Below are 25,187 nucleotides of genomic sequence, written 5' to 3'. Positions count from 1 at the left end.
CTTCTGTGTGAGTTAAGGACCATAAATGCACTTTAGAACATAAAATTGTGGGTCTCGAAACCGAGGCATGAACGGCTCCCTGGATGAGTAACTATGGCAATCGTTGTAACTTCAGAAATGTTACAATGTTTTTATAGCTGCTCAGTGTCCAGAAGTGGGAGTGTGTTATTGTAGAACGGCAGTGCAGTGTTTGAAATAGCTTGACGTGACAGCATGGACTGGTAAAGAACTATACAATACACATCACTTTGTGCCTGACAACTCCATCCACTGCTACTACTTATTAGTATTGCATGTAAGAGCAGCAGTAGTGGCCAAAAGAGAGGTGAACATCCCTGAGTGTGAAATATGATGCAAGATTAGCCCATTAAAGAATTAATTTGCTTTTATTAGAAGCGTAAAGGGAGTCATTACCCATACAGTAATGGGGAAACTCATGAGCCATTAAGAACATGGGCAGACAATAAAATGGCACTTTCAGTTCTTGTAAATTGATACTAAATAATAAATAGAATTGATAACAAATACAATATTCAATAACAGAGCAAATACATTTACACGGGTGACTGCATGGCTTTCCCATGGAATATTTCGAACTTTAAGTGAAAATGATTTCATTAATTGTTATAAGCTGCACCAAGTCAAGTATGACACATTTCGGTGATGTAAATGAACAAAAAGTGATTTCTCAGAGCGAGGATCTGTGCAGAAATTCAATTTATAGCTTTTTATAGCAAAGTAATTAAACTAGATCCAAGAATATTCAATAACTGTGATTAGTCAGAGAAAACGAATGACTTTATGACAAGGCAATTTTTCCAGATCTTTCTTAGAATTGAACACTCAGAGATGATTAAAAGAAATGTGCGCTGCTTACAATAGTAGACATAGCAGAGCTTATGGGGAAGACAGAAGAAAGCGAAATGGGCATTAATCTTAACGTTACGCTATTTGTTAATGTTACGTTACTTATTAAAATTGTGTTATTCGTTAATGTTGCTTTACTTGTTAATGCTATGTTACATTAATGGTTAAAGTTATGTTACATTACTCATTAAAGTTACACTCAGTATTTTTGTTGCTATTCAACACGGTCCAGACGTATTTTCTGCACTGATTTTTAGGGAAAATCTGCGGAGTTCTGCGGAAGGGGTTTAAACATATCAAAATGTACAAAATTAACCTGAGAATACTACACTCTTATTGGTAGCTAAAAGAGTCATGAAATTAGCCAAAATATTTCATAAACAAACATGCACAAGATGAGGAATGCATCACACTTTTATGAATGACAGATGTCACAATTCTGCAGAAATCTACAGAGTTTTCTGCAGAGTTCTGCAAGTGCAAATTCCGTCTGGGCCTGTTAATCACTAACATTTCAAATAGAAAAGTTGAACAGTATTTTTGAAAAATGTCAATCACATGAGATGTAGACTCGTCAATTATGTCTTGGAGAAAAAGCTGCTTTTTTCTACATATGTTGCTGGACGCACCTTCTTGAGTACTTCTGTTTTTGCGTGATGCTGCATCTATGGCACTAGCTGTCACTGCAACATAAACAAGAATATTATTGAGCGCCCCTTCAACACGCTGCATCATTAAATAATTTTATGTTGTGTTATTCATTAATGCTACATTACCTGTTAAAGTTGTTACGTTACAAGTTGACACAGTGTTGTATTATGCGCTATGTTGCATTATTCGTTATCGTTGCATTAACACTGCATTGTAATTCCTTACTGCGTTTCGCTACAGTTGCATTGTGCCATTCGTTATCGTTGCATTTTATTATTTGTTATTGCTATACTTGCGTTACTTGTTCTGTTGAATTATTCGTTAGAGAGCAGTTACGACGCATTATTTGCCATCACTGCGTTGTGTTATTCGTTATAGTTATGTTGCACTATTCATTATTGTTACACAATGTTGTTCGTTATCGTTACATTATTGTTGCGTTGGGCGGACAGACAGACAAAGATAGATGTTTTATGGATGGGCATTTGAGTAATTTTGAAGTGTACTCTGACAAAAAATTAATAATCAATTACTCTTATATTAAAATGCAAGTTACAAATAAAAAAATGACACTTACGTGAAAATTATTTTGTTTAATTCACAAACATTGCCAGTATCGGTTTCAAAACAAGAACAAAGATATTCACGTTACTTTAACATTTCACATGCAATTCAGAAAAAAAACAAGTGGTCAAAGCTTGCTTTTTATATAATGTGCTATGTTGGTCTTAAAGAGATTTAACGCATTTACACATACTGATCTGATAAGATTCAGAACTTCTTGTGTCACTTCACATTTTCTTTTAACCATAAAAGCAGATCCTTGCTCGTTGGTTTGCATAAATCCAACAAGAGCCGAATACCAGTAGAGAGGAATTCGATAAGAAACAAAATATTAATAATAAGTATTGCCACAGCTTGAAAACAAAGATGCCATTATATCTCCTTCTCTCTCATCCAACACCTCAACGATGCACATCCACAGCACCGCTATTGGACTCAATTGTAATTGCGAGATTTGTTGAGAGATTCAGAGGGAAAGTACAGTATAATTCAGTGTTGCTCATGGCAGGCAAATGAGCAAAAGAAAATCAATTTGCGATATTTGACAACTATTTTAATAGTCGATTAGCTGGTGCAGAACGGGTACTCAATTAGTCGATTACTTGTGCACATCCCTAGATGTTTTATGATTTGTTTACATCAAGTTATGGTATTCATAATATGGTTAAACATTGATGCACTACAGTAAAACTACTGAAAGCTAAAGGTCAAACTGGTCGACAAAGTCTCGGAAGGAAAAAGAAGAAAAACACATGCCACGAGACATCTCAGGCATCCCAAGGCAGTCACTTAACAACTCGTTAGAGCAAATGAGGAAAGTTAATCAGACCAGCGTTAAAATCAGTGCTGGGCTCAGTTCTTCAAATGGAGAAATGTGAACAAACCGATACTCATTAAGGCCTCTACTGTGGGTCACACACCACAAACTGCTCAATTCAGCCATGGAGGCCTGTGGCACTTCATCAATGAATGGCCAGAAAAGGCCTTTCAGGAGATTGACAGAAAGCAGGAGTCAGCAGTTATAGGGTTAGTGAACCTAATGCACATGCTGTAATAGGCATAGGCTATTAGGAACCCATGAGCTGCGTGATCCAGGGTGCCACAAGGGTGAATAAATGCACAGTATCCAGTGGGAAAGTTGAGACTGATGGGACTTTATTCAATCCCAGGCTGCATACAAGAGTAACTGAGTAAGGCAAGAAAGATACTTTACGCAAGTACGTGTCCACAGTTGCGAGTGCTTGGCTAAAGCATTGCCAAAGTGTAGTTCGGTTGAACAAGCTTAACGTGTTCTTGCGTTACTCTGGCAGCAACAAATCTCAGTACTTGAGAGGGCAATAGAGTTGCTGTCAAATCTGTGCCATTAAACTGGAAGTGTTATTATCTAACTTGCTATAAATATATTGACTTTACCTTACTTGCTCAGCAATATTCTTCTTAAATTATTGCAAGCCCTTTCGACATTCAACCATGTGCAGGATAATAATTAAAAACATACCTATAATTAAAATGTTACTAGATAAAATGTTAATTCTGGATTTCAGCAATGGTATTAATACTAGTTAAAATGCAAATTTTGGATATATGTACTTTGGTTGTCACTAGTGCCAATGTTAATTTCACTTATCTATAATGTAAAAAAAAAAAAAATAATGATCCATTAAAAGATACATTTATTTACTCTTCAGTTTATTAAAATCTGAAATTGATTTCCAGATATCTGAAATGCCAAATCCAACATGTTGAAATACATTTACAAATATAAAAAAATAGAATTTTCATTAATTGTAATTTAATTCTTTATATGAGGAATGGACATTTATGGCTTAATAGTAACGATGTAATTATTGATATAAAAAAAAAAAAAAAAAAAAAAAAAAAAAAACTCATTTTTACAAGAACGGAATTTCAACTAGTAAGAAATAGTTACAGATATCCTTTTGACCAGCAGTGGATGATGGATCATTTTAAAATTCAACTAGTGAAAATGCAGTTAAAGGTCTCAGTAATTGTTTAGTTCAAATTAGATAAATATAGGTATTCCCACAATTAATGGCATAATTTATTTTATAAATAATTAACCTTTTTACTAGGGGTGTCAATCGGTTAAATTTAATCAAATTAATTTCATGACATTTCATTGAATTAAATGACAATTTATCACATTTAAATTCATCGCATATCTATCTACGTATTCATATATATATACACACACACACACGGCTTTAAAAGTCAATATACTATTGTTTATTTTATTCCTGTATCATTGAACAAAAGCCTGCAGTTGACAGCAATCCATTTTGCAACTGGCTGACCGAATTTACTTACGTGTCAATTTACTTTGGATATTTTTTTATAAAATTGTAAGTTATATTTTTATATAATTAACCACATATACAGATACCAATAATTTATATCCTGCATGCGATTAAATGTTGAAAGGGCCTGCATTGTGCATTGTGTGTGTTGTGGTATGAAACAAGTTCTGTTTGTGCCATTTTTTAATTGCTGGTCTATGTAGATATACGTCACAAAGACTTTGTTGTCTGTTGAATCATGTTTTGTATCTTTTCAGCATCACACAGCATGAGTATTTATGATGATATGCCAAGTCAAAAATACTGTTCTTCAACTTTTAAACAAGACTCAAAATCTCACGTTCTGTTCCATTCAGTTGCACTTGGTCTAGTCCTGTGTGTACTACCTCAGATTATCTCCATATGCTGTTCAGTGTTGTTGCGCCCCGGGCTGAGCAACACCGTGTAGTTTACATAAATTTCCAACACCCTCTAACCAATTGGAAAGAGACTACCATAACTAATCACAAAAATAAAAAAAATGAGGCCCCATTTTGGCAAGTTCGCATATAGATATTGGACTTTGGCAAGTTCGCATATAGTTACTGGATTTAGATTGGTGTGAAACATTTTGAAGTTGAAAAGTTATGCAATAATTATGCATTTTCATTATTGATCACTGCTGTGGTAGGCTAATTGGAACCCATAAGCTTTGTGATCCAAGTGGATAAATGCACAACATCCATTGAGAATACCCAGGCTCATGGGAGTTTATTCATCCCAAGCAGCACAACGTTGAGCATGGGTGAAATTTGCTAAAGCTGTTTCTGGCAAGGGTCCTCCAGCTCAGAGGCCACCCTGAAAGCTCTCAGTGTGGTTTACCCTCTTATTTTTGCACAAGCTGAAACATTTGTGCATTGTGCACATGACATTCCACAATCAAGTTTTCAAAATGGTAAACTGAGCATTTTTAGACAATTTTGAGTGTGTGTCAGTGGTGATCATTGTTTTTAAAGTGCCAACAATGTCTTTGTGAAGGAATTTTTCTCTATGGCCATGATGTGCTTGGCACATATTGTTTTATACAGCAAACATGCACAAACACACTATGCATTTGCAATACAAAAAGAAGCAGATTGTTACATTTTCTAAAGACAAATTGAGTGGTGCTTTGCCGTCCCACGATGCAAGGGTGTTCTGAGTGGTTGCTGGGGTGTTGCTTTGTGGTTCCTAAGGTGTTCTGAGTGGTTATGTTGCTATGCGGTTACCAAGGAGTCCACAGTATTTCAGTCTATATAATGTTTAATGTCATGCCTTGGGGTGGCTTGGACACCTCAACTTTGGAACAATGGAAGAATTTAGAAAGTCTTCCAGTGCAAGACTGCAGAAGAAAATCACAGACCTGAACAGAACCATCAATTGGTCTTCACACTTCCATCCACAACCAATGGTGTTGCCCACAGTAATAGTTCACCCAATCCAGTAGATCTTTAAAAGTAGTGCCAGTGAACCATATCTGCCCTCCAGAACTTTACTCAGAACTTTACTCAGGAAGATGATGCAAATTACACCATCTTCCTCTAGAATCAATAGTGTGCCACACTACTGCACATACCATTTCATCACACTCAATCCTTTTAATTATAAAACTCTATAGCTGCCTAATGGGAAAACAGCTTTCCCCTGAAGAATGGAGAGAACAGAGGTGGAGAACAGAGTGGACAGAGAACAAAACCATCCGAGACAAAGAAGCCAGCTGATTGGATGGTGACTTAAATGAAGAACGGCACTGTAGATTAAAAATATCGATAGATTAGACATATGTAGCTTAACGAGCTATGCAAATGGAGCTGCCTGATTAAAAGAGTAATGAATGAGGATATTAGAATGGGCTGATGAAGCTCTATGGATTTTATTCATACAGAGAAATACAGCCAATCAGACTGAAGACATGTTAAAGCTTTAAGAACGTTCAATGCAAAAAGACACGCAAAATGAAAATTACTCAAGCTCTCTAATTATCTCTGGATGTGTGATGAATTTTGCACATAAAATTGGCAAGTACCTCCCAAAATCACAAGCTCCAATTCCGATATCCTGACCACTATGGAGTTTGTGGGAATCAGGGTGCAGATTTTATTAAAAGAAATAAACAAAAGTTACTGAGCTGCTATAATGACACTTTGAGTTAGAACTAGCCATTGGATTTGACAAAGTTTAAGAGGTTTGCGACATTGAACACTGAAGACATTACAAGTTTGTTTGAGACACTTCAAGTAAACAAGATATTAACACACTTTCTGTTTTCTGAGATAGATAGATATGAAATAGGCAGTATTAACAACCAATTTAAACAGATAGGAGAGTGATTCATATAAAACCTGTCAAGAAAATAAAAAATTAATGCCAAATCAACCCAAAAAAAATAAATATAACGCAATGTGTGTGTGTGTGTATATATATATATATATATAGTATATACTGCATTGCAGTAATGAGAATTTGGCAGGAAAATGTGCAAACATCATGTCACAATGTAAAAAATCTTAATAACCCTAAATTAATCTTAATTGTTCATTTTCTACAGTATAAGAAAAGAAAAAAGTTATTATTAGTTTATTTTGATTTTGGAGTAGGGTTAGGAGTAAAATAGGGCCAGGACATTTTCTTGATAAGTTCGTAATAATCACCCAGTAATTCAGATAACAAAGTCTTAATATTCCTCAGATTTCATCAATGTTGTTTATGCAGCTGTTTGCTGAGACTGCTGCAGCAAAATTTAAAAGAGCTACCACTTTATTACGCTCTATTACGGTGTTATCAGAAATGTATGATTAACCCACCCTTAAACATCACGTAAAAAGAAAAGAAAATGTTATTGGTCATTGTACATGTTGCTTAGATGGTCTCTTGCAATCTAAGTGGACATTTCTAACCAGAATATGCAGCAAAGTGGACCAGACTTTGTGCCGAGATTCATACCTGCACACCTGGCTCTGCGAAAGTACTCTGATATCAAACATATCAAAAACTTTCAGGAGTTATGTTTCCTGCAGAATAGTTTGACTACCGCAAACAGTGTCTACTGCCGTCTTGCTAATAGAAAAAAAAAAATCAATTGCATTGTATTTAACCTGAGTTGTTTTATTCCACCAGGCCTTGGCCCTCTAAATACAACTACTTACAGAACAGATGAGCAATTTCATTTGTTGGGGTTGAATGTTATTCAGATATATTTTGAAGGCTCTCAGAACAAGGGCAGAAATGCACTATGAAGATTTTCCCTGTCTCCTCATGCATTTATTTCTAGACACAGGCCAATTTTTCTTTAATAATGCAATACCCTGACAGCAATGCACACACAACCAACAGACTAACTGGCCTCTAATTTAGCCCTGTCAGGTTACATTTTTTAAATCAGGAATCAAGAACAATCTGATCTGTGGCTTAAAGAGATCACAATTCTACTAAAGGGAATTCATAGGCGTCTCTTTCATTCTCCACCACAATAAAATAAGTAAGAGCTTTTTCTTCATAAGTGTCGACCTACATTCAGCAACAAACTCACTATTGCTTGTACAAAGACTGCAAGGCCTGCTGAGGAAGTAACTGAACGAGTTTCTAATAGAGCTGTTAAGTTTGTAGTCCTAAAACTCAGAAGAGTATCAGCATTTTTTGAGCCTCTTAGAAATTTCCAGTGGGTTCTTAGAATAGCAGATTTTAATTTATGAGTAAAATAGGGTCTGTGGTTAACATTACTAAAAGAGACTTTTATGTTTTGTTTTACAACATGTTACACACAGTGATAACTCGAAAGGGAATTTTGAAGCTGCTGTGTACTTTAAAAAGGTAAGTTGCTCACAAGTTGCTGAGGAATCAGACCACTACTTTAACCGATAACCAACCAATATCTCAGTTTTGCCTACAGCCACATAATGGTCAGCTAAGTGCATTCACTGTTAAATACAGCACTGTTGCTGCACCACACCAAAAGTCACCATTTACAGTGCTGGCACAAGTTACCGCCCCCCTTTAACCAATCGGACCGCAAGGTACCACCCAAAACACTGCCATAACTAATCACAAAATTCAAAATGAGGCCACATTTTCGCCTATAGGTGTCACTGGACTCTGATAAGTGTGACAACTTCTGATTATGTTTGAAGCTATCTAAACTAAATATTAACTGCTGTCACTTAAGTATCAGGGCACCCATTCCTAGCTTCTAAAGAGTTAATCTGATCCAGAGTATTGCAGCATAAATAAAAGAGACAGTATTTTCAAACAAGTAAGGATTTTTTAGCATGTAATGTGTGCTTTAATGATGGATCGGGGTCTCCCGTCAGAGTGAAATCTTGATGTTTTGCTGCTGGTTGCCCCCAGCAGTAAGCACTTGGCACAAATAGCACACTTTGAATGAGTTTTTGTCACACATTGCACCGTGCCTTATTGGGCCGGGTGGATTTGTGGGTAATAAATGACTGTAAGAAAGCGTACAGTTACACTTCTCCAAAATCTCTCTGTCACAGGAGAAAGATGCAGCTTTCAAAAACATTTTTATTGTGGGAGAACAAATAGATCTTTATCTTTAGACATGCTTGTTAGCCTCTGGCAAATATAAATGCATATAAAAATGCACACATTCAAAATAAAGAAACAGAGTGCACCTTTCTGCGAGAGCAATTAAGCATCTAATCCCTCGCTAAAAGCCTGAAAATATGCTGGATGGAAGAGAGAAGAGGAAACCGAGGAACAAATAGTGCATCAAAACCATCGAGCAACATCACCACTCAAGGCTAAGCCACAAATATTATTTTATTATTGCACATGAACATCAAAGCTTTTAGAATGCATAAGGTGTTAGCATTATGAGCATTGACACAAAGGGTGCTTTAGTGTGAATTTGCAAAAACTTCAGGTGTCATGTCAGATCAACAATTTTGAAGTTAGATATACTGTCCTACAAAGCCAGAACGCAGTGAATTCGCCAGCACTGAAACTAAGAAAAATAGCTTTGAAGCTTTTGATTGTCCAGCCAGATAGCTAATTTTCTCTGAACCAAACATAGTTAAGCCAAATCTGTCTGTCAAAGGACAGATCGTAGTCTAAGACTGGGATTTTAAAACAGAGGTCCAGGGCACCACAGGGGGCCGCAGGATGTACTAGGGGATCCGTGGAAAGTTTGAGAAAAAAAAAAAAAATGTTTTTCAACTGAACTAAAGTAAAAGTGATTATTTTATTCTAATGACAGCCTTTGTTTTGAGCAAAAAAGCCAGATGCACACTGTATGATTTTTATGACCCTTTATGATTGCACGATTGGTCCTTTCCGATTGACAATGTTGACTCGATGTTTTAGCTCATCTGGCTGTCGTAGGAGCAGTCACACTGACACTGGAATGATCTTAGTCTCTGACAAAGTTCTGACAAAGACAGTAAATTATCCGTCTGTGAACATGTCCCATTCAGCGATCAAAGACTGACAATTTTGCCCTACAACAAGAAAAATCTTTTACGATCCCCAAAATTAGTCTCAGACAGGCCTGGCTTTGGAAATAACAACAGTAGACACACTGAAATAACAACAAATTCTGCTAATTAGAATGAGTTATAATTGGGTATCTACAGCATATATAAACATGCAGTGTTTAACTTTACATTTGAAGAAGAGGGTTCCTTGTAAAGGGATCATCATATCAGGGGGTCCTTGGAATCAAAAAGTTTGAAAACCCCTGGTCTTTAAGACCCCATTACAGTCAAAACTCTGATAAAAATATGTAGTTACTGTGTTCTGCCTTTGTAGGGTAGTATCCTGTAGACATGTTTATACCTAGGCGCCTGAATAACACCACATCCATTTTTTAAAGAATCTGAGCCATGCGTTTGTAATGCGTTAGCCAAGCATTCACGTCTTCATACCTACGGATCTAATTTCATCTGGGCAAATGGGGCTGAACTTGTATAAACTGGGGACTTTGAAAATCAAATCAGCAAAGAAATGTAAAAATCAAATGTGAAAAATTGTCCCCATGCATGGAAACAGCTGTAATTCCTGGGGAAAAGACCCTCACATGCCATTTGATTGGTGCATCAATAAAGCAGTCCTTGCTCATTGTATGGATCATTTTATTACTGTCCCATAAGTCCATTGGAAAGGTCCCTCTGGGCTCTTTAGAATAATTAGTCTGCTCTGGATGGCCTGTTTAGATTACTGGAGATCAAGCACTTGTGCAATGAAGGTGGAAAGGTCAGAAAAAGGGCGCTGAGTACAACCACAGCGAATGCCATCTGACAAAGAACCCGAAGACCCTTTGAAGGTTTTCAAATGGGCAGGTTATGATAAATATCATGAGCTTATGATTGAGAAAAGAAATTAAATTCATGCCATTGGGCTTTTCTCTGTTGGCAAAACACCCACACTGACATGCTGGCGCAAAACCAAGATTGAAAAACAGAAAAATTAATAACTCAGTGGGAGTTTATACAGCTGTGTTGTTTTAGTGTTCTGCCAGGGTCCTGAACATAATTATTGGACTTTATCCACAATATTCAATATTCAGCAAGTCCACTGTATTTCACAAGGTGTGTGGAATTTCCTGTTGGCTAGCGGAAGTGCGACTGGTTGGCGTTTTGTGTGTAGCCGGTCACTGCTTGGTTGCGTGTCGTGGTTAGATTCTTGCTTTTTAAATGTTGTAAGATGTCTTAAAAATTTCCCAGACAATGTGTGCAGTTAATGCTTATCCAAATAATCAAGCGAAACTAAAGTTGTATCTAAAACAGCAATGTTATGATCAGAAACCACTCTCAAAGCAAAGCGCTCCTGTCCCAGATGCTCCTTCCTCCATCAGCTGCCTACAGAAGGATTGACTTAGGAACATCTGTTTGAAAAAGCTTGAAAAAGGAATAATTTATTTGTGTGCTCTTTTCACTTTATTGGCAAGAAGTCAACAGTGGGGATTACTTATATTATCCACCGTTACGGTCCGGCTACGATAGACATCCGGAAACGGAGCACAATGATTTACATAAACTATAGCATTATTGTGCTAACAGGTGTGTGTACATGTGCTGAAAGTTCATTCGAAATGTTGAGAGTTTGTTCATTTCTATTTAGCATCTATTTAGCATGTGAATGCTTCACAAGTTTTGAACTGGCATTATTACAGAGTATAAAAAGGAACAGCGTTTTTCCTGAACTGTTTGTGAGTAAGTGATGATGTTTTCAACTGTTTTCATGCTGTGATGCTACATAGATAAATATTACAGTGGAAGACCATAATTATTAGATGAGACATGTACAGTAGTGAGATGTTTTATCACTTTTGAAATTAACTATTCTGATTTTCCTCTGCCCTGCATTTTTCCTGCCTGCAATTCACTTTCTTTTGAGTGTCTTTGCAGAATGTGCTTGTCTTCCCTTAAGGGGAAAAGGTGACTTGAAAAACAGTGTGGACATTAATTCAGTATCAATAAATTTACTTTTAATAATACATACTGTTTTATAGTTTTATTGTACTGCTTTACAGAGAACATTGAACTTTTGTGTACATTGTTTATAATATATGTCCAAATAAACTAACAATTAAAAGCTAGATTGAGTTTACTACACAGTCATCTCCCACAAAATAATTGTATTTTATCCGAAAAATGGCAGCATGACAGTCTCATCGCCTGAGTCCTGTAATACACGAGCATCCTGCTGTTTGGACCTCCCTTGTATCTGCAATAAGTACATCATCTCGATACAACAAATTCTTCAGGTTCTGAATACACTCAATATATGCTTTAAAATAAACATAATTATCTACAGTTCTCAAAACATGTCTAACTTTACAGCTGTGAAGGCACTAATATGCTACATAGCTTTTCAGGTTAGTCTTCCATCGATGGATAAAGACTCAACAAAATAACTAAAATGCTTCTATTTGCGATATTTGGCCATCATCCTGAAACCCATAATCATTAACAGATAGGTGAGGAAGAACAATATCGCCTCACTATAATTCTGTGATCAGTTGTTCTCAAGTTTCTGTCATTTTAATGCTGCGATAATACATAACGATTGTTTACGTTTAAACGGAAGTACCGTCCACATCGCCTGCAAAGCATTATGGGACTCAGGAATAATGTGGATACGTCTGGTATTGTAAAAAGGCTACTGACTCACCAATATACTCAAAAACGTAAACAACGAAGAAGGGTGTGACAAGGTCATTGATGCCCTGGACGTAACCGCTGGCCGGATGCCGAATCGCCCAGATGAACAGAATCCGCTCAAATATCTACAAGCAAAAAAGAACAACATATCAGAATGGATACATCTTCACCATTAATATGTATGCAGCAGATATTGAGCTACACTGTATCAAGCAATATGACATATAAAAGGCTACTGTTAGTATTACAATTTGAGCATTCAAGGTCACTCAAAGTGTTTTCATTAGAGACACAGTGGGATCAGCCACCTTCAGCCAGCAATCAATTAAGAAAATCAATTAAGCCTTCTGAGCTTTTTAATCATTAACATCACAACATCCAATAGCGCAGACAGCAAGGTGAGAAACTACAAGTAGCTGTGTGCATTTTTATTATTAGAGGGCGCTCTTGACTTAAATATGGGTGACCATGACTTGGCCTAGCAGAAGATGTTCCTAGATCAACATCCTTGTTGGTTGTTCGTAAAAACCAATCAGATTTTAGATTCAGGTTTAGGGTTAGCTTCAGGATTAAGTTAGGTTTAGGATTGGGCAAGGTTCAACTTTAGGGCTGGGGTTGAGATATTTACAACATACTGTATCATTCAGATTTTAGGATTAGGTTTAAGATAAGAATTAGGTTTAGGGATAGACTTAGGCTGGGCTAAGGGACTTCAACGTCATTCTTATTAACTAATCATTTCCATCTGAATTTAGGGGTAGGTTAGAATTCAATTTGAGGTAAGGGCTGGGATTAAGCTCTATACCAACATTCTTATTAGCAACTGATTTCCCTCTGAATTTGGGACAGGTTAGGTTTAGGGATAGGGTTGGGGCTAGAAATAGGCTTGAGGATGGGAATAAGGGCTTCAACAACAATCAATCATTTCCCTCTGAAATTTGGGTAGGTTAGGTTTAAAGTTAGGGATAGGTTAGGGGCTTCAACAACAACATTCTTAACAACCTAGCATTCCCCTTTGAGTTTATGTAGTTTAATTTACATGGGTAGTTCAAAGTTGTTGTTCCAGGACCAAAAACAAAAAGTGGTTGATAAAGCAGCACGTTCTACTAGGCAAAATCACGGACAACCTTTATATACATTTATGAATAATAAAGACAAAGTTTTATGATTGGCTTACGAGTAACATCAGTTTTCTAACTTCAGATGTTGTTTATTCGTTGTTCTTTTTTGGCACTGTAAATCAAGAAATTTTGCGCAACTTTGGTTTTCCTTTCTTCGGAGGCAACATCTCTATCTTAATTCAAAGTGATGGTGACGAGGGTTTTTATGATTCACCTTGCTGTCAGCTCGATGGAATTAAAGGCAGCTTGAAGTCTGACTTAAATCAAGAGGGAAAATGGAAGTCTCTTTCTTTCCCTTTCCGTCTCTCTGTGACGCTGACATCTACCGTGCTCCTTTCAGGGCGTCATGTTTCTGTCATCCCCGAATAAACTCGTCTCTCACATTGAGCCCTAAACAATAAAAGTGTACAATGTGGCTTGTGCTCGTTTTTCATGATTCTGTCGATCAAACGGTGCGTCTTCTTCATCTGTGATATTTTCTATGATCAAAGCTCCATTTATCAAAAACTTCAGACTGGTAATGTTAGTACCTCCACAATTTTGACATCTCCTTTGCCTCTATTCTCTCACGAAACCTCCCACCTCCTCTCCTAGAGAAAGCCAAGACCAGTTCTCTCTCTTTCTCCTTCAGAAGCCCATTAGAATGTGGAAATTAGACACTAAACCAGACAGCAGAAATCAATGAGCGAGTTGGAGTGTATTGAAGTGCCAGGAGCGAATACATTATCCATTTATTTGGTTAGGAGACATCTACAGTGGAGGCCTCCTCCATGCATGCCTGTTTTTCTTAACCCTGCTCATGTTTTTTGATGTGATGCTTTTAAATGCAAAATAATTTTTAGGAATATGGGGAAAGGAGTGGAAGGAATCTTGCTCAGGGCCATGATGCATTGACAGAGCAGTTTTTGCAAAGAAAATTCATGTTCGGCAAGCCCATCGGACTACATTTAATGAGGCAAGGCTACTTTGGATTCGGATTCACATTCCTCTGGTGGGATGCCTACAATCACATACTCACCCACTATGTTGAAAGATCACCACCCCACTGGAGCAGAGAACAATTGAAAGTTCATGACCTTTAAACCTTTCTACACTACAATGTTTTGATGTCAACCAATCGCAGGACTGCATTCATTTTTTATTTAATTTTTTTTTTCAATTTGGAATTGGAATTCCCAATGTGCTTTTAAGTCCTCGTGGTCGCGTAGTGATTCACCTCAGTCCGGGTGGCGGAGGACGAATCCCAGTTGCCTCCACGTCTGAGACCGTCAACCCGCGCATCTTATCAAGTGGCTTGTTGAGCACGTTGCCACAGAGACATAGCGCATGTGGAGGCTTCACGCTATCCACCACGGCAACCACGCTCAATGCACCCCACTGAGAATGAATCACATTATAGCGACCATGAGGAGTTTACCTCATGTGACTCTCCCCCCCCTAGCAACCGGGCCAATTTGGTTGCTTAGGACACCTGGCTGGAGTCACTCAGCACGCCCTGGGATTTGAAGCGAGCGAACTCCAGGGGTGGTAGCCAGCGTATTTTACCACTGAGCTACCCAGGCCCCATAGGACTGCACTCAGAACATCAAACATATTTTGTGGGAAGCATGGACTCTTCTTGACTCTTTTGAAATGTTGTTTAAAAATGTAATAAACATTTGATTTAATATCGAATAGTGTCACACAAACTTTTACCCAAACTACTTACACAAGCTACTTTACCCAATTCTTGTGTGTGCTGTGTATTTTTATGCATTTTACCATATCATGTAATTAGCTTAGGAACATGCTAACATCAAACACTGATCTAGAATATAGAACTGGATTGCTAATGACATCATTACATTGAAACCACTGTGCCACCATATTTGTATGGATTACCGGATTAAAATGAAATCTTCTCATTTCAAAAAGTAAACATTAGACCTTCAGTCACCAATTTCATACAGTATCTAAAATATGCCCTTTGCTTCGTTAAAATTGCAGGAAAAAATGCCCAAAAACTGCTGATTATTGAAGATATGGCTTTTTTAAAATTTCCATAAGGACCGGTGGTTCAGAACAAACTTTGTATTTGACAAATTATGATATTTCATGGATAACCATAATTTCTGTCATGTCTGCTCCATTAAGACCCATATGCCCTGCAGCAGCTGTTGATGGTTTTGAACTTTTCACTGCGCAATCGCTATGAACTCAAATGGCTGTTTATATTTACCAATGTGCAGTCCCTGTGACAGATATGAGGCCAAATAGGATCTGATGATGGTCTTATATGTCCATGTAAAATCTAACAGGGTGAACAGGACCCCATTTCAACAAGCGCAGCATGTACTGGCTTTTTGTAAAAAGATATGCAAATTAAAATAATGGATACTTCTAAATTATGTCTTTGTATTTCTTTTAATGTAGTAAGTAACTTGTTCAGTTTAATCCAGCTGTAATGAATACTGAATATGTTGATATTGAAGTCAAATATTATCATTTACTGTGTGTGGACCAATAATTTAAGTAGTCAAGATGCTTCTTACACGGCTCTCTGGAATAATCGATTCAGAATGGTCAATGGCGCCATCTAGCTGTCTGATATTTCTCAGAAAAAACCGCACATCCACGTATCAGACCGCTCATCTGGGTTCTGTGAGCCATCTTTCCTGCTTCTCGGATCACTGTGCGATCACTACAAGTAAGCTAATGAAATATTTTCATATCAAATCAATGGTTCATGTGCATTTATTTGGCAAGTACTCTTGTAATAAGATGTAAAATGAGTGGTCAGACAGTCATGACTTACTAAATAAACCAACAGAACTCAGACGCAAACCGGAGGTGGATTTCAGCTGTTTAGCGATTTAATTCCTCTAACATAATTACAAAATTTCAACATAAATCAATGTTTCATGTCCATTTCTTTGTTCATTTGGCAAGTAGTCTTGTAATAGGCTGGATAATGGACAGTCAGATGGTCATTTTCACAAAATAAACACCAACAGAACTCTGACACAAACTGGAGGTGGATTTCAGCTGTTCAGTGAATTCTTTCTTGTTACATAATTTCAACATAAATCAATATTTCATGTTCATGTATTTATTTATTTGGTTAGTAGCCTGTAATTGCTATCGCAAAATAAACCCCTTCAGACTTATACAAGACCACTCCGCTTTCCGTCGGGGTGCTGGTCACCCTGTCAGGGTTTAATTTGCAATAACAACCTGCTGACTATATATATATATATATATATATATATATATATATATATATATATATATATATCAGGTGCATCTCAATAAATTAGAATGTCGTGGAAAAGTTCATTTATTTCAGTAATTCAACTCAAATTGTGAAACTCGTGTATTAAATAAATTCAATGCACACAGACTGAAGTAGTTTAAGTCTTTGGTTCTTTTAATTGTGATGATTTTGGCTCACATTTAACAAAAACCCACCAATTCACTATCTCAAAAAATTAGAATACATCATAAGACCAATAAAAAAAACATTTTTAGTGAATTGTTGGCCTTCTGGAAAGTATGTTCATTTACTGTATATGTACTCAATACTTGGTAGGGGCTCCTTTTGCTTTAATTACTGCCTCAATTCGGCGTGGCATGGAGGTGATCAGTTTGTGGCACTGCTGAGGTGGTATGGAAGCCCAGGTTTCTTTGACAGTGGCCTTCAGCTCATCTGCATTTTTTGATCTCTTGTTTCTCATTTTCCTCTTGACAATACCCCATAGATTCTCTATGGGGTTCAGGTCTGGTGAGTTTGCTGGCCAGTCAAGCACACCAACACCATGGTCATTTAACCAACTTTTGGTGCTTTTGGCAGTGTGGGCAGGTGCCAAATCCTGCTGGAAAATGAAATCAGCATCTTTAAAAAGCTGGTCAGCAGAAGGAAGCATGAAGTGCTCCAAAATGTCTTGGTAAACGGGTGCAGTGACTTTGGTTTTCAAAAAACACAATGGACCAACACCAGCAGATGACATTGCACCCCAAATCATCACAGACTGTGGAAACTTAACACTGGACTTCAAGCAACTTGGGCTATGATCTTCTCCACCCTTCCTCCAGACTCTAGGACCTTGGTTTCCAAATGAAATACAAAACTTGCTCTCATCTGAAAAGAGGACTTTGGACCACTGGGCAACAGTCCAGTTCTTCTTCTCCTTAGCCCAGGTAAGACGCCTCTGACGTTGTCTGTGGTTCAGGAGTAGCTTAACAAGAGGAATACAACAACTGTAGCCAAATTCCTTGACACGTCTGTGTGTGGTGGCTCTTGATGCCTTGACCCCAGCCTCAGTCCATTCCTTGTGAAGTTCACCAAATTCTTGAATCGATTTTGCTTGATAATCATAAGGCTGCGGTTCTCTCGGTTGGTTGTGCATCTTTTTCTTCCACACTTTTTCCTTCCACTCAACTTTCTGTTAACATGCTTGGATACAGCACTCTGTGAACAGCCAGTTTCTTTGGCAATGAATGTTTGTGGCTTACCCTCCTTGTGAAGGGTGTCAGTGATTGTCTTCTGGACAACTGTCAGATCAGCAGTCTTCCCCATGATTGTGTAGCCTAGTGAACCAAACTGAGAGACCATTTTGAAGGCTCAGGAAACCTTTGCAGGTGTTTTGAGTTGATTAGCTGATTGGCATGTCACCATATTCTAATTTTTTGAGATAGTGAATTGGTGGGTTTTTGTTAAATGTGAGCCAAAATCATCACAATTAAAAGAGCCAAAGACTTAAACTACTTCAGTCTGTGTGCATTGAATTTATTTAATACATGAGTTTCACAATTTGAGTTGAATTACTGAAATAAATGAACTTTTCCACGACATTCTAATTTATTGAGATGCACCTGTATATATATATATATATATATATATATATATATATATATATATATATATATATATATATATATATATATATATATACACACACACACACACCTTACATATTGCATTTCTGATGGTAGTTTTAAGTTTTATATGCCACATTTCTCAGGCTTAAAAAGTGTGTTAAACGTGTGAGGATGTGTATTTATCAACCTGTCGACAAAATCACAAAGGCCTATTAAAACAAATGAAAATTCTTGATAATTCACAAAGAACCTACATATATTTCTTCAATTTAAACACTAGATATCCCTTTTGAATAACTTTTATTAACATTAAAAATCATTATTACACACTATATAACCATTAACATTAATTAAACTGCAGTGCTGCTCATATCCATTATGTAAAGTTTGGAGCTTGACAGCACTCATTCACCTTCACTATATAGAATAGTGTAGCCAGGATATTTTTCAAAAGCTCCATTTTTTGTGCTCCATGAAAGAAAATCTTACGAGTTTGGACAGACATGAGGGTGCATAAATTATTTTCATTTATAGGTGAACTATTCCAAGGTGTTTTCTTGGCTGGGTGTGAGTTTTGTGAGGGCGTTTCGTGTGTGACACGGCAGAATGCGTCAAGCTGAGTGAAGTGGGTGGTGCGAACATCTCACCTCTTGCACAGAAGCTTGTTGAAAGAGAGGTATAAGAGGATTAGTTCTCGGAATGTCAATGTGAATCTGCAGGGAAGAGACACAAAGAGAGTAGCACAAGCAGGTTAGGACAGATCAGAACGGCGAAAGAGCTCAAAGAGAAACGGGTCTGGCTGTTTGTCTGAGGAGGAACTAACTAACTGAATTGTACTTCCTGTGTTCTATTTCCTGAGTACCTCAAAGGAATAGTTCACCCAAAAATGGAAATTTTGTCATCGTTTACTCACATTCATTTTAACGTAGACCACAAAATGTAAAAAATGTACAGGTTGCGTTTTTCTTCCCCATCCATTTACAAAGAATAAGGGATTTTTAAGGTTTTCTTAACAGTTTTGTGTTTCTCCTTTTATGTTGCAGAGAAAATAAATAAATAACTCATATGGGTTCAGAACGAGAATTTCACTTTTTGGCTGAACTATTCCTTGAACACATTTTCCGACAAACACTTTTGGCCCGAGACTCGCTGGCTGATTGGACAGATAGTTTGACTGACAGATAGACAGACAGATGATTGAGTGACATGCTGTTGGGTGACAGGTGGACAGAGGCGTTGACGTCAGGCGGTTCATCTGTCTTCTTACCTCTGTTACCTTGGGCTGCAGAACTAAACTTTCTGGACTCATTCGGGGAATATCTATGTGAATCTGATGGTTTAGAAACAAAGAACACATACAACATGTACAGTATACATAAAATATGGATGTCAAGAACACACACAAAGAGAGAGTCATGAGAGTGATGGTGGACAAACAACAATCTATAAAATAAAAAAAACTATGAAAAGAGCATTACAATATACCATTCATCAATATTATCTCTTCAAGAGAAAATGATTATTAACCATTGGAAACACATTTCTGGTGAAACATTTTCAGAGAAAGTTTTTAAACAATATGGGTGAAAAACATGTCTGGGTCATAGTTTACCCAATAATTAACAAACATATTAATAAATGATATTTTCTTTGAGGGAAATTAAGCCTATTTTTTTGGACCATTAAAAGATTTTTTGCAATATGACATTATTTTCATGATCATTAAGCACATTTTACACTCAATTTTCAGTTTTCTCGATGAATCTCAACAATGATGAAAATCATCTTGTACGGACAAAATTATTAATTTTGTTATAATAAGTCCAACAAATACTGCCATGTACTGTACACTACTTGCAATACCTTCACCATTTAAATGATTTAAAATAATAAATCATTTTATTTAAATATTCAATATAAAATATAATAATATGTAAATATATAGTATATTTGCATTATGGTATTGAGAAACCACTTTTTTGTATTATATATTTATGAATACATAATCACACATTAATACTTTACAATAACAAATATTAGTATATAAATAAAAAAATACATGTTAATAAAAAAATAGATTAAATAATAAACAATGTCTTAAGAATATATTTTCTACATATTTTTCTAAATTAAGCTAATGAGTATATATTTTTTGCATTATGTTACGTAATCACCCATAAATACTTTACAAATACAAATAATATTACAATAAAAAGAATACAAATAAAACGTATTTATACAGATATTATTAAATATTAAATAATATCTTAAGAATGTTTTTCAATATTATGGTATTTTTTTATGCATTATGTAATTACATAATCACCAATAAAATCTCTAATATTACAATAAAAATAATAAATGTTAATACATATAAATTAATATCTTACAAAATATTTTCTATATTATGATAATAAGAATTCTGTTTTTTGTGTTACGTAATGATAATTAGAAATAATACTACAATAAAAAAATACATATTAATAAAATAATATTAAATGAGAATTAGTTTTAGTATTCTATTGTATTTTATTTTTCCCATATTAAGGTCTTGAGAATGGGGGGGTAATTAATTTATAATAACATTCAAAATTTTAAATATACAGTATATATATATATATAGTTTTGAATACTATTCTGATGCTAGTGAAACTTTGTAATACAGCACTTTTCATACCACTGTCTCCATAAGATGATTCACTTGTGTTTTCCTCTTTTGTAAGTCGCTTTGGATAAAAGTGTCTGCCAAATGAATAAATGTAAATGTAATATACACACTACCGGTCAAAAGTTTTGAAACACTTGACTGAAATGTTTCTCATGATCTTAAAAATCTTTTGATCTGAAGGCTTATTCTTAAATGTTTGAAATTAGTTTTGTAGACAAAAATATAATTGTGCCACCATATTAATTTATTTCATTATAAAACTAACATTTTATTTAAAAAAAAGTTTTTGAAATTGATGACTTGGACCAAATAATACAGAAAAGCAGCCAATAAGTGCCCAACATAGATGGGAACTCCTTCAATACTGTTTAAAAAGCATCCCAGGGTGATACCTCAAGAAGTTGGTTGAGAAAATGTCAAGAGTACATGTCTGCAAATTCTAGGCAAAGGGTGACTACTTTGAAGATGCTAAAATATAACACAGTTTTGATTTATTTTGGATTTTGTTTAGTCACAACATAATTCCCATAGTCCCATTTATGTTATTCCATAGTTTTGATGACTTCACTATTATTCTAATTATGAAAAAAATTATAATAAAGAATGAGTGTTTCAAAACTTTTGACCGGTAGTGTGTGTATATATATATATATATATATATGAATTCATAATGGTTTAATTTTACAAAATACTTAAATAATAATTCAAAAATAAAATAAAAATTTTTTCTTTTGATTTTGGAATGGATATGAAAGAACATGTTCTTGGCTGACTTTGTGAGATTCACCCAGAAATAGTTTGTGAGAAATTAAACATGTTTGTCACATGTGAATCTGACACTCTGAGATCACAAGCCATCAGCCTTAAATCATGGAGACGTCTATCACATCAGAATGACAGCAACACATTCTCCTGCCAATTCACTGGAGCCTTAAACATCTTTTTCCTTTCCCTCTTTTGCATGTAAATATCAAACACTATCAGTTGGTGGCATTTCTAAACACCATACCCTTGTAACACAACAGTTCTGGTACAGTTAACATGCTGCTGCTGCCGAGACATCAATCACAACATAAGCATATGTTACATTAAACCCCTGGCATAAACTAAACTGCCGGCTTTGATCTCGTCAAGTCTTTCACCACTTTCTATGAATAGGTAACACTTTGGTGAGCCATTATTGCTTTATAAAGCATTAGGAGGCACATATCCCATTAAACTATAATTTTGCATAAAATGAACTGAGCATGAAAAGTAGCTAGTTTTAAACATCAAATGTTTGCAGCCCCAGAGGTTTTGAGCTCTTCGACTAGGGGTGTGCAGCAAAGCCATTATCTGTATTTGTATCTGTATCTATTCATATGACAAAATTATCTGTATCTGTCTGTGTATTCGGATAGAACCGGGTGTGATGGACTGGCCACCTTGCCAGGGTGTTTCCCTGCCTTTGGCCCAAGACAGCTGGGATATGCTCCAGCACTACCCGCCACCCTGCATAAGTCAAATGGCTATAGAAGATGGACGGATAACAATAATAATAATAATAATAAATGATTACACCAGGAATACATGATAGGAAGTTGAAGGAAAATTACAGGAAATGCAATTAATCTCATGGCACCTCTAATTCACCAGTTTACTACCGCCCTCATATAAAAAAGCACTGTTAGCAGTATTATCTAGTACTCTACAAAGGGTGAGCTGTGAAAGTGGTCTGTTACCTGTCTGTATGTGTCCTGGTGGTGTTCATCATTGCGAGAGTCGTAGTACTGCTCGATAAAGCCAAAGTACTCTTGTCTCTTCCTCTGCAGTGTGCTTTCTCTGCGCTCAGCATTGGCAGGTAGATACCCCTGTGAAGAGAAGCAAAATAAAACTGTAAACAGCAGGACAGTTGAGATTCCCCAAAATCAATCTGACATGCAGCGTTTGCTTACAAAATGGCTCAAATGGGTCTTCCAAATCTGACTCCAACACTGATGGCAGCACACTTTATACAAGGAATTGCGTTCACACTTTAGTTCATATTAGCGTCGAATCCACAATTAAATGCATCTAAAGCCATGACAACATGATCACACTGGAAGTCGACATGTTGCTACCGAATATTCCAGTAGCCTGACGTCAACCTCAATCTGCCTAACTACTGGCCAGTGCCATCTCCTGTTAGAAATGTTTGCATCAATTTAAATGTGTTTACCTTTTTCTGTGGTGTGACTGATAGCACTTTGCGCAAACAGCAGCCTAAGAGACATGGGTTCTCATCCCTGGAAAACCAGGAAGTAATCGCGTTCACCAAGATTACATTTTCACTCCACTGACGGTTAAGGTTTAGTGTTGGGGTTTGGTCATATGGTTGATAAAATATGCATTTCTGTTGAGTGTATTCCATCACTTACAACAAAAAATACAACTCTCTTTTGGCGATTTCATTCTGAAACTGAAGCTCACACTTGCCCATACATTCAAAAACACTTCCAGCTTTTGCCACTAGGGCAGTGCTTCGAATATCGGTAAGCACAGACAGATTTGTCATCTAATTCACAGTGATTTCATAGATTTGTGTCATTTAAGGTATGATGTATTTTAGGAACAGTAAGCAAATCCAATCACAATGCAAATCTGATCCAGATAAGCAATAATAGACGCATTTTTACAAAAATGCATCAATCAAAACTAAGGACTGTGTGTGTGTAACAATCAGAATCAATAATTTTACAATGCAGTGGTAGAAGTGTGGATGAACTAATGCAACAGAACTGATCTGGAATTAGAATTCAGGAGATACAAAGAAAAGTTTAGGGGTTTCACAGAGTTTGTAGCCACTAAGTGGATATCAGTCACATTTAAAGTTAGATTTCCTCTTATTACTTGCCACAGCGAGAGAACGAAAGCACAGCAGATGTTCAGGTCCAAAAAAGAAAGTCTCTTGATAAAGTAATTGATTGCACGAAAATCTACAAGCACTGAAATCCATTTATCACAGAAGACGCTCCCCCATGTGGCTATTTTTTACTTCCACACGCAGATGAGTTCTGTGACAAGATGTATGTGTGCCAAGCAGAACTCTTCGGTACGGCCCATTAGCATATGTACAAGTAATAAAATCAAAAAGACTAACACGTTATGAGTAACTTTCAGATTATTCAAAGAAAAGCACACAATAGAGTTTCACAGAATTGAATGGGCAGATTATTAACCCGGAGTATAACCCTGATTTAAGACTAACCAGCTAGAAATGACACAAATGTGTTTTCTCTGGAAGTGGATTTTCATTTTGGTTTCAAACATCTATTTCAAAGTCTGCTTAAATTTTAACACTTTACTGTAAATTCCAACCTCCAAATGAAAACTTCAACATTAGTCAAGTCATTTTTAATTGTCTAGCACTTTTATCAATACACTCCGTTTCAAAGCAGCTTTCCAGAAAATCATACTGTAGTGTTTGTATACATCTTCATTATTATCTTTTTGTAATAGCTGCTGGGTAAATAAGTGTACTGTACATACATCACACTGGCATCCATTCAGGTAAGGGTCAACTATTTACTTATGGTAGAGTTTTTGTGCAAGTTTAAAGTATAAACTTTTTTTATTGGGGCAAGTTGTCACATGTGTTTTAAATGTATACATTTTATCGACTGTAATATTTGTTGGCCAAAACAATGGTTTAATATATTCACACCAGGGTTGTCGCGACACCATCATTTCAGTAGTCGGTACCAATACCAATAAAATTTGATGATTCTCGATAGCAAATCGTTAATACAATCACACACACAAATAAATAAATAACTAAATAAAAAGGCCATACAATATACAAGTAAACATTGCTTTAGGTTTTTTTTTTTTTTTTAATTTTCTCTTTCCCTCCAAATTCTGTTTTCCATTTGATGCTTTAAAGTTTAATTCAATTTTATCATAAAAATAGTATCTAATCAAATGAATACTTAAAACTTTCATTAAAAATACAAAAGTAAAACTCAACTCATTTTTAAGAGAAAAATTG

The 25,187-nt window shown here is 36.1% G+C and overlaps 1 protein-coding gene across 6 annotated transcripts in view; it reads right to left on the bottom strand.

Moving 5' to 3' along the window:
- Positions 1-25,187, bottom strand: part of tbc1d22a (TBC1 domain family, member 22a) — a 222,600-nt gene that overhangs the window by 148,867 nt on the left and 48,546 nt on the right. The window contains exons 6-10 of one of the 6 annotated variants that reach the window (XM_051691574.1): positions 22,903-23,031; positions 19,781-19,843; positions 19,161-19,226; positions 12,546-12,660; positions 1,497-1,550 (exon numbers count right to left, since the gene is read on the bottom strand). In XM_051691574.1, the coding sequence (XP_051547534.1) occupies positions 1,497-1,550; positions 12,546-12,660; positions 19,161-19,226; positions 19,781-19,843; positions 22,903-23,031 (427 nt within the window). The remainder of the gene's footprint in view (positions 1-1,496; positions 1,551-12,545; positions 12,661-19,160; positions 19,227-19,780; positions 19,844-22,902; positions 23,032-25,187) is intronic. The other 5 variants (XM_051691575.1, XM_051691577.1, XM_051691576.1 and 2 more) reach the window with 5 other exon arrangements.

The sequence above is a fragment of the Myxocyprinus asiaticus genome, chromosome 47, assembly GCF_019703515.2.
Source record: "Myxocyprinus asiaticus isolate MX2 ecotype Aquarium Trade chromosome 47, UBuf_Myxa_2, whole genome shotgun sequence".
Taxonomy (NCBI): Eukaryota; Metazoa; Chordata; class Actinopteri; order Cypriniformes; family Catostomidae; genus Myxocyprinus; species Myxocyprinus asiaticus.
The sequence above is the reverse complement of the archived record's forward strand: the minus strand, read 5'-3'. Positions and strand labels throughout refer to the sequence as shown.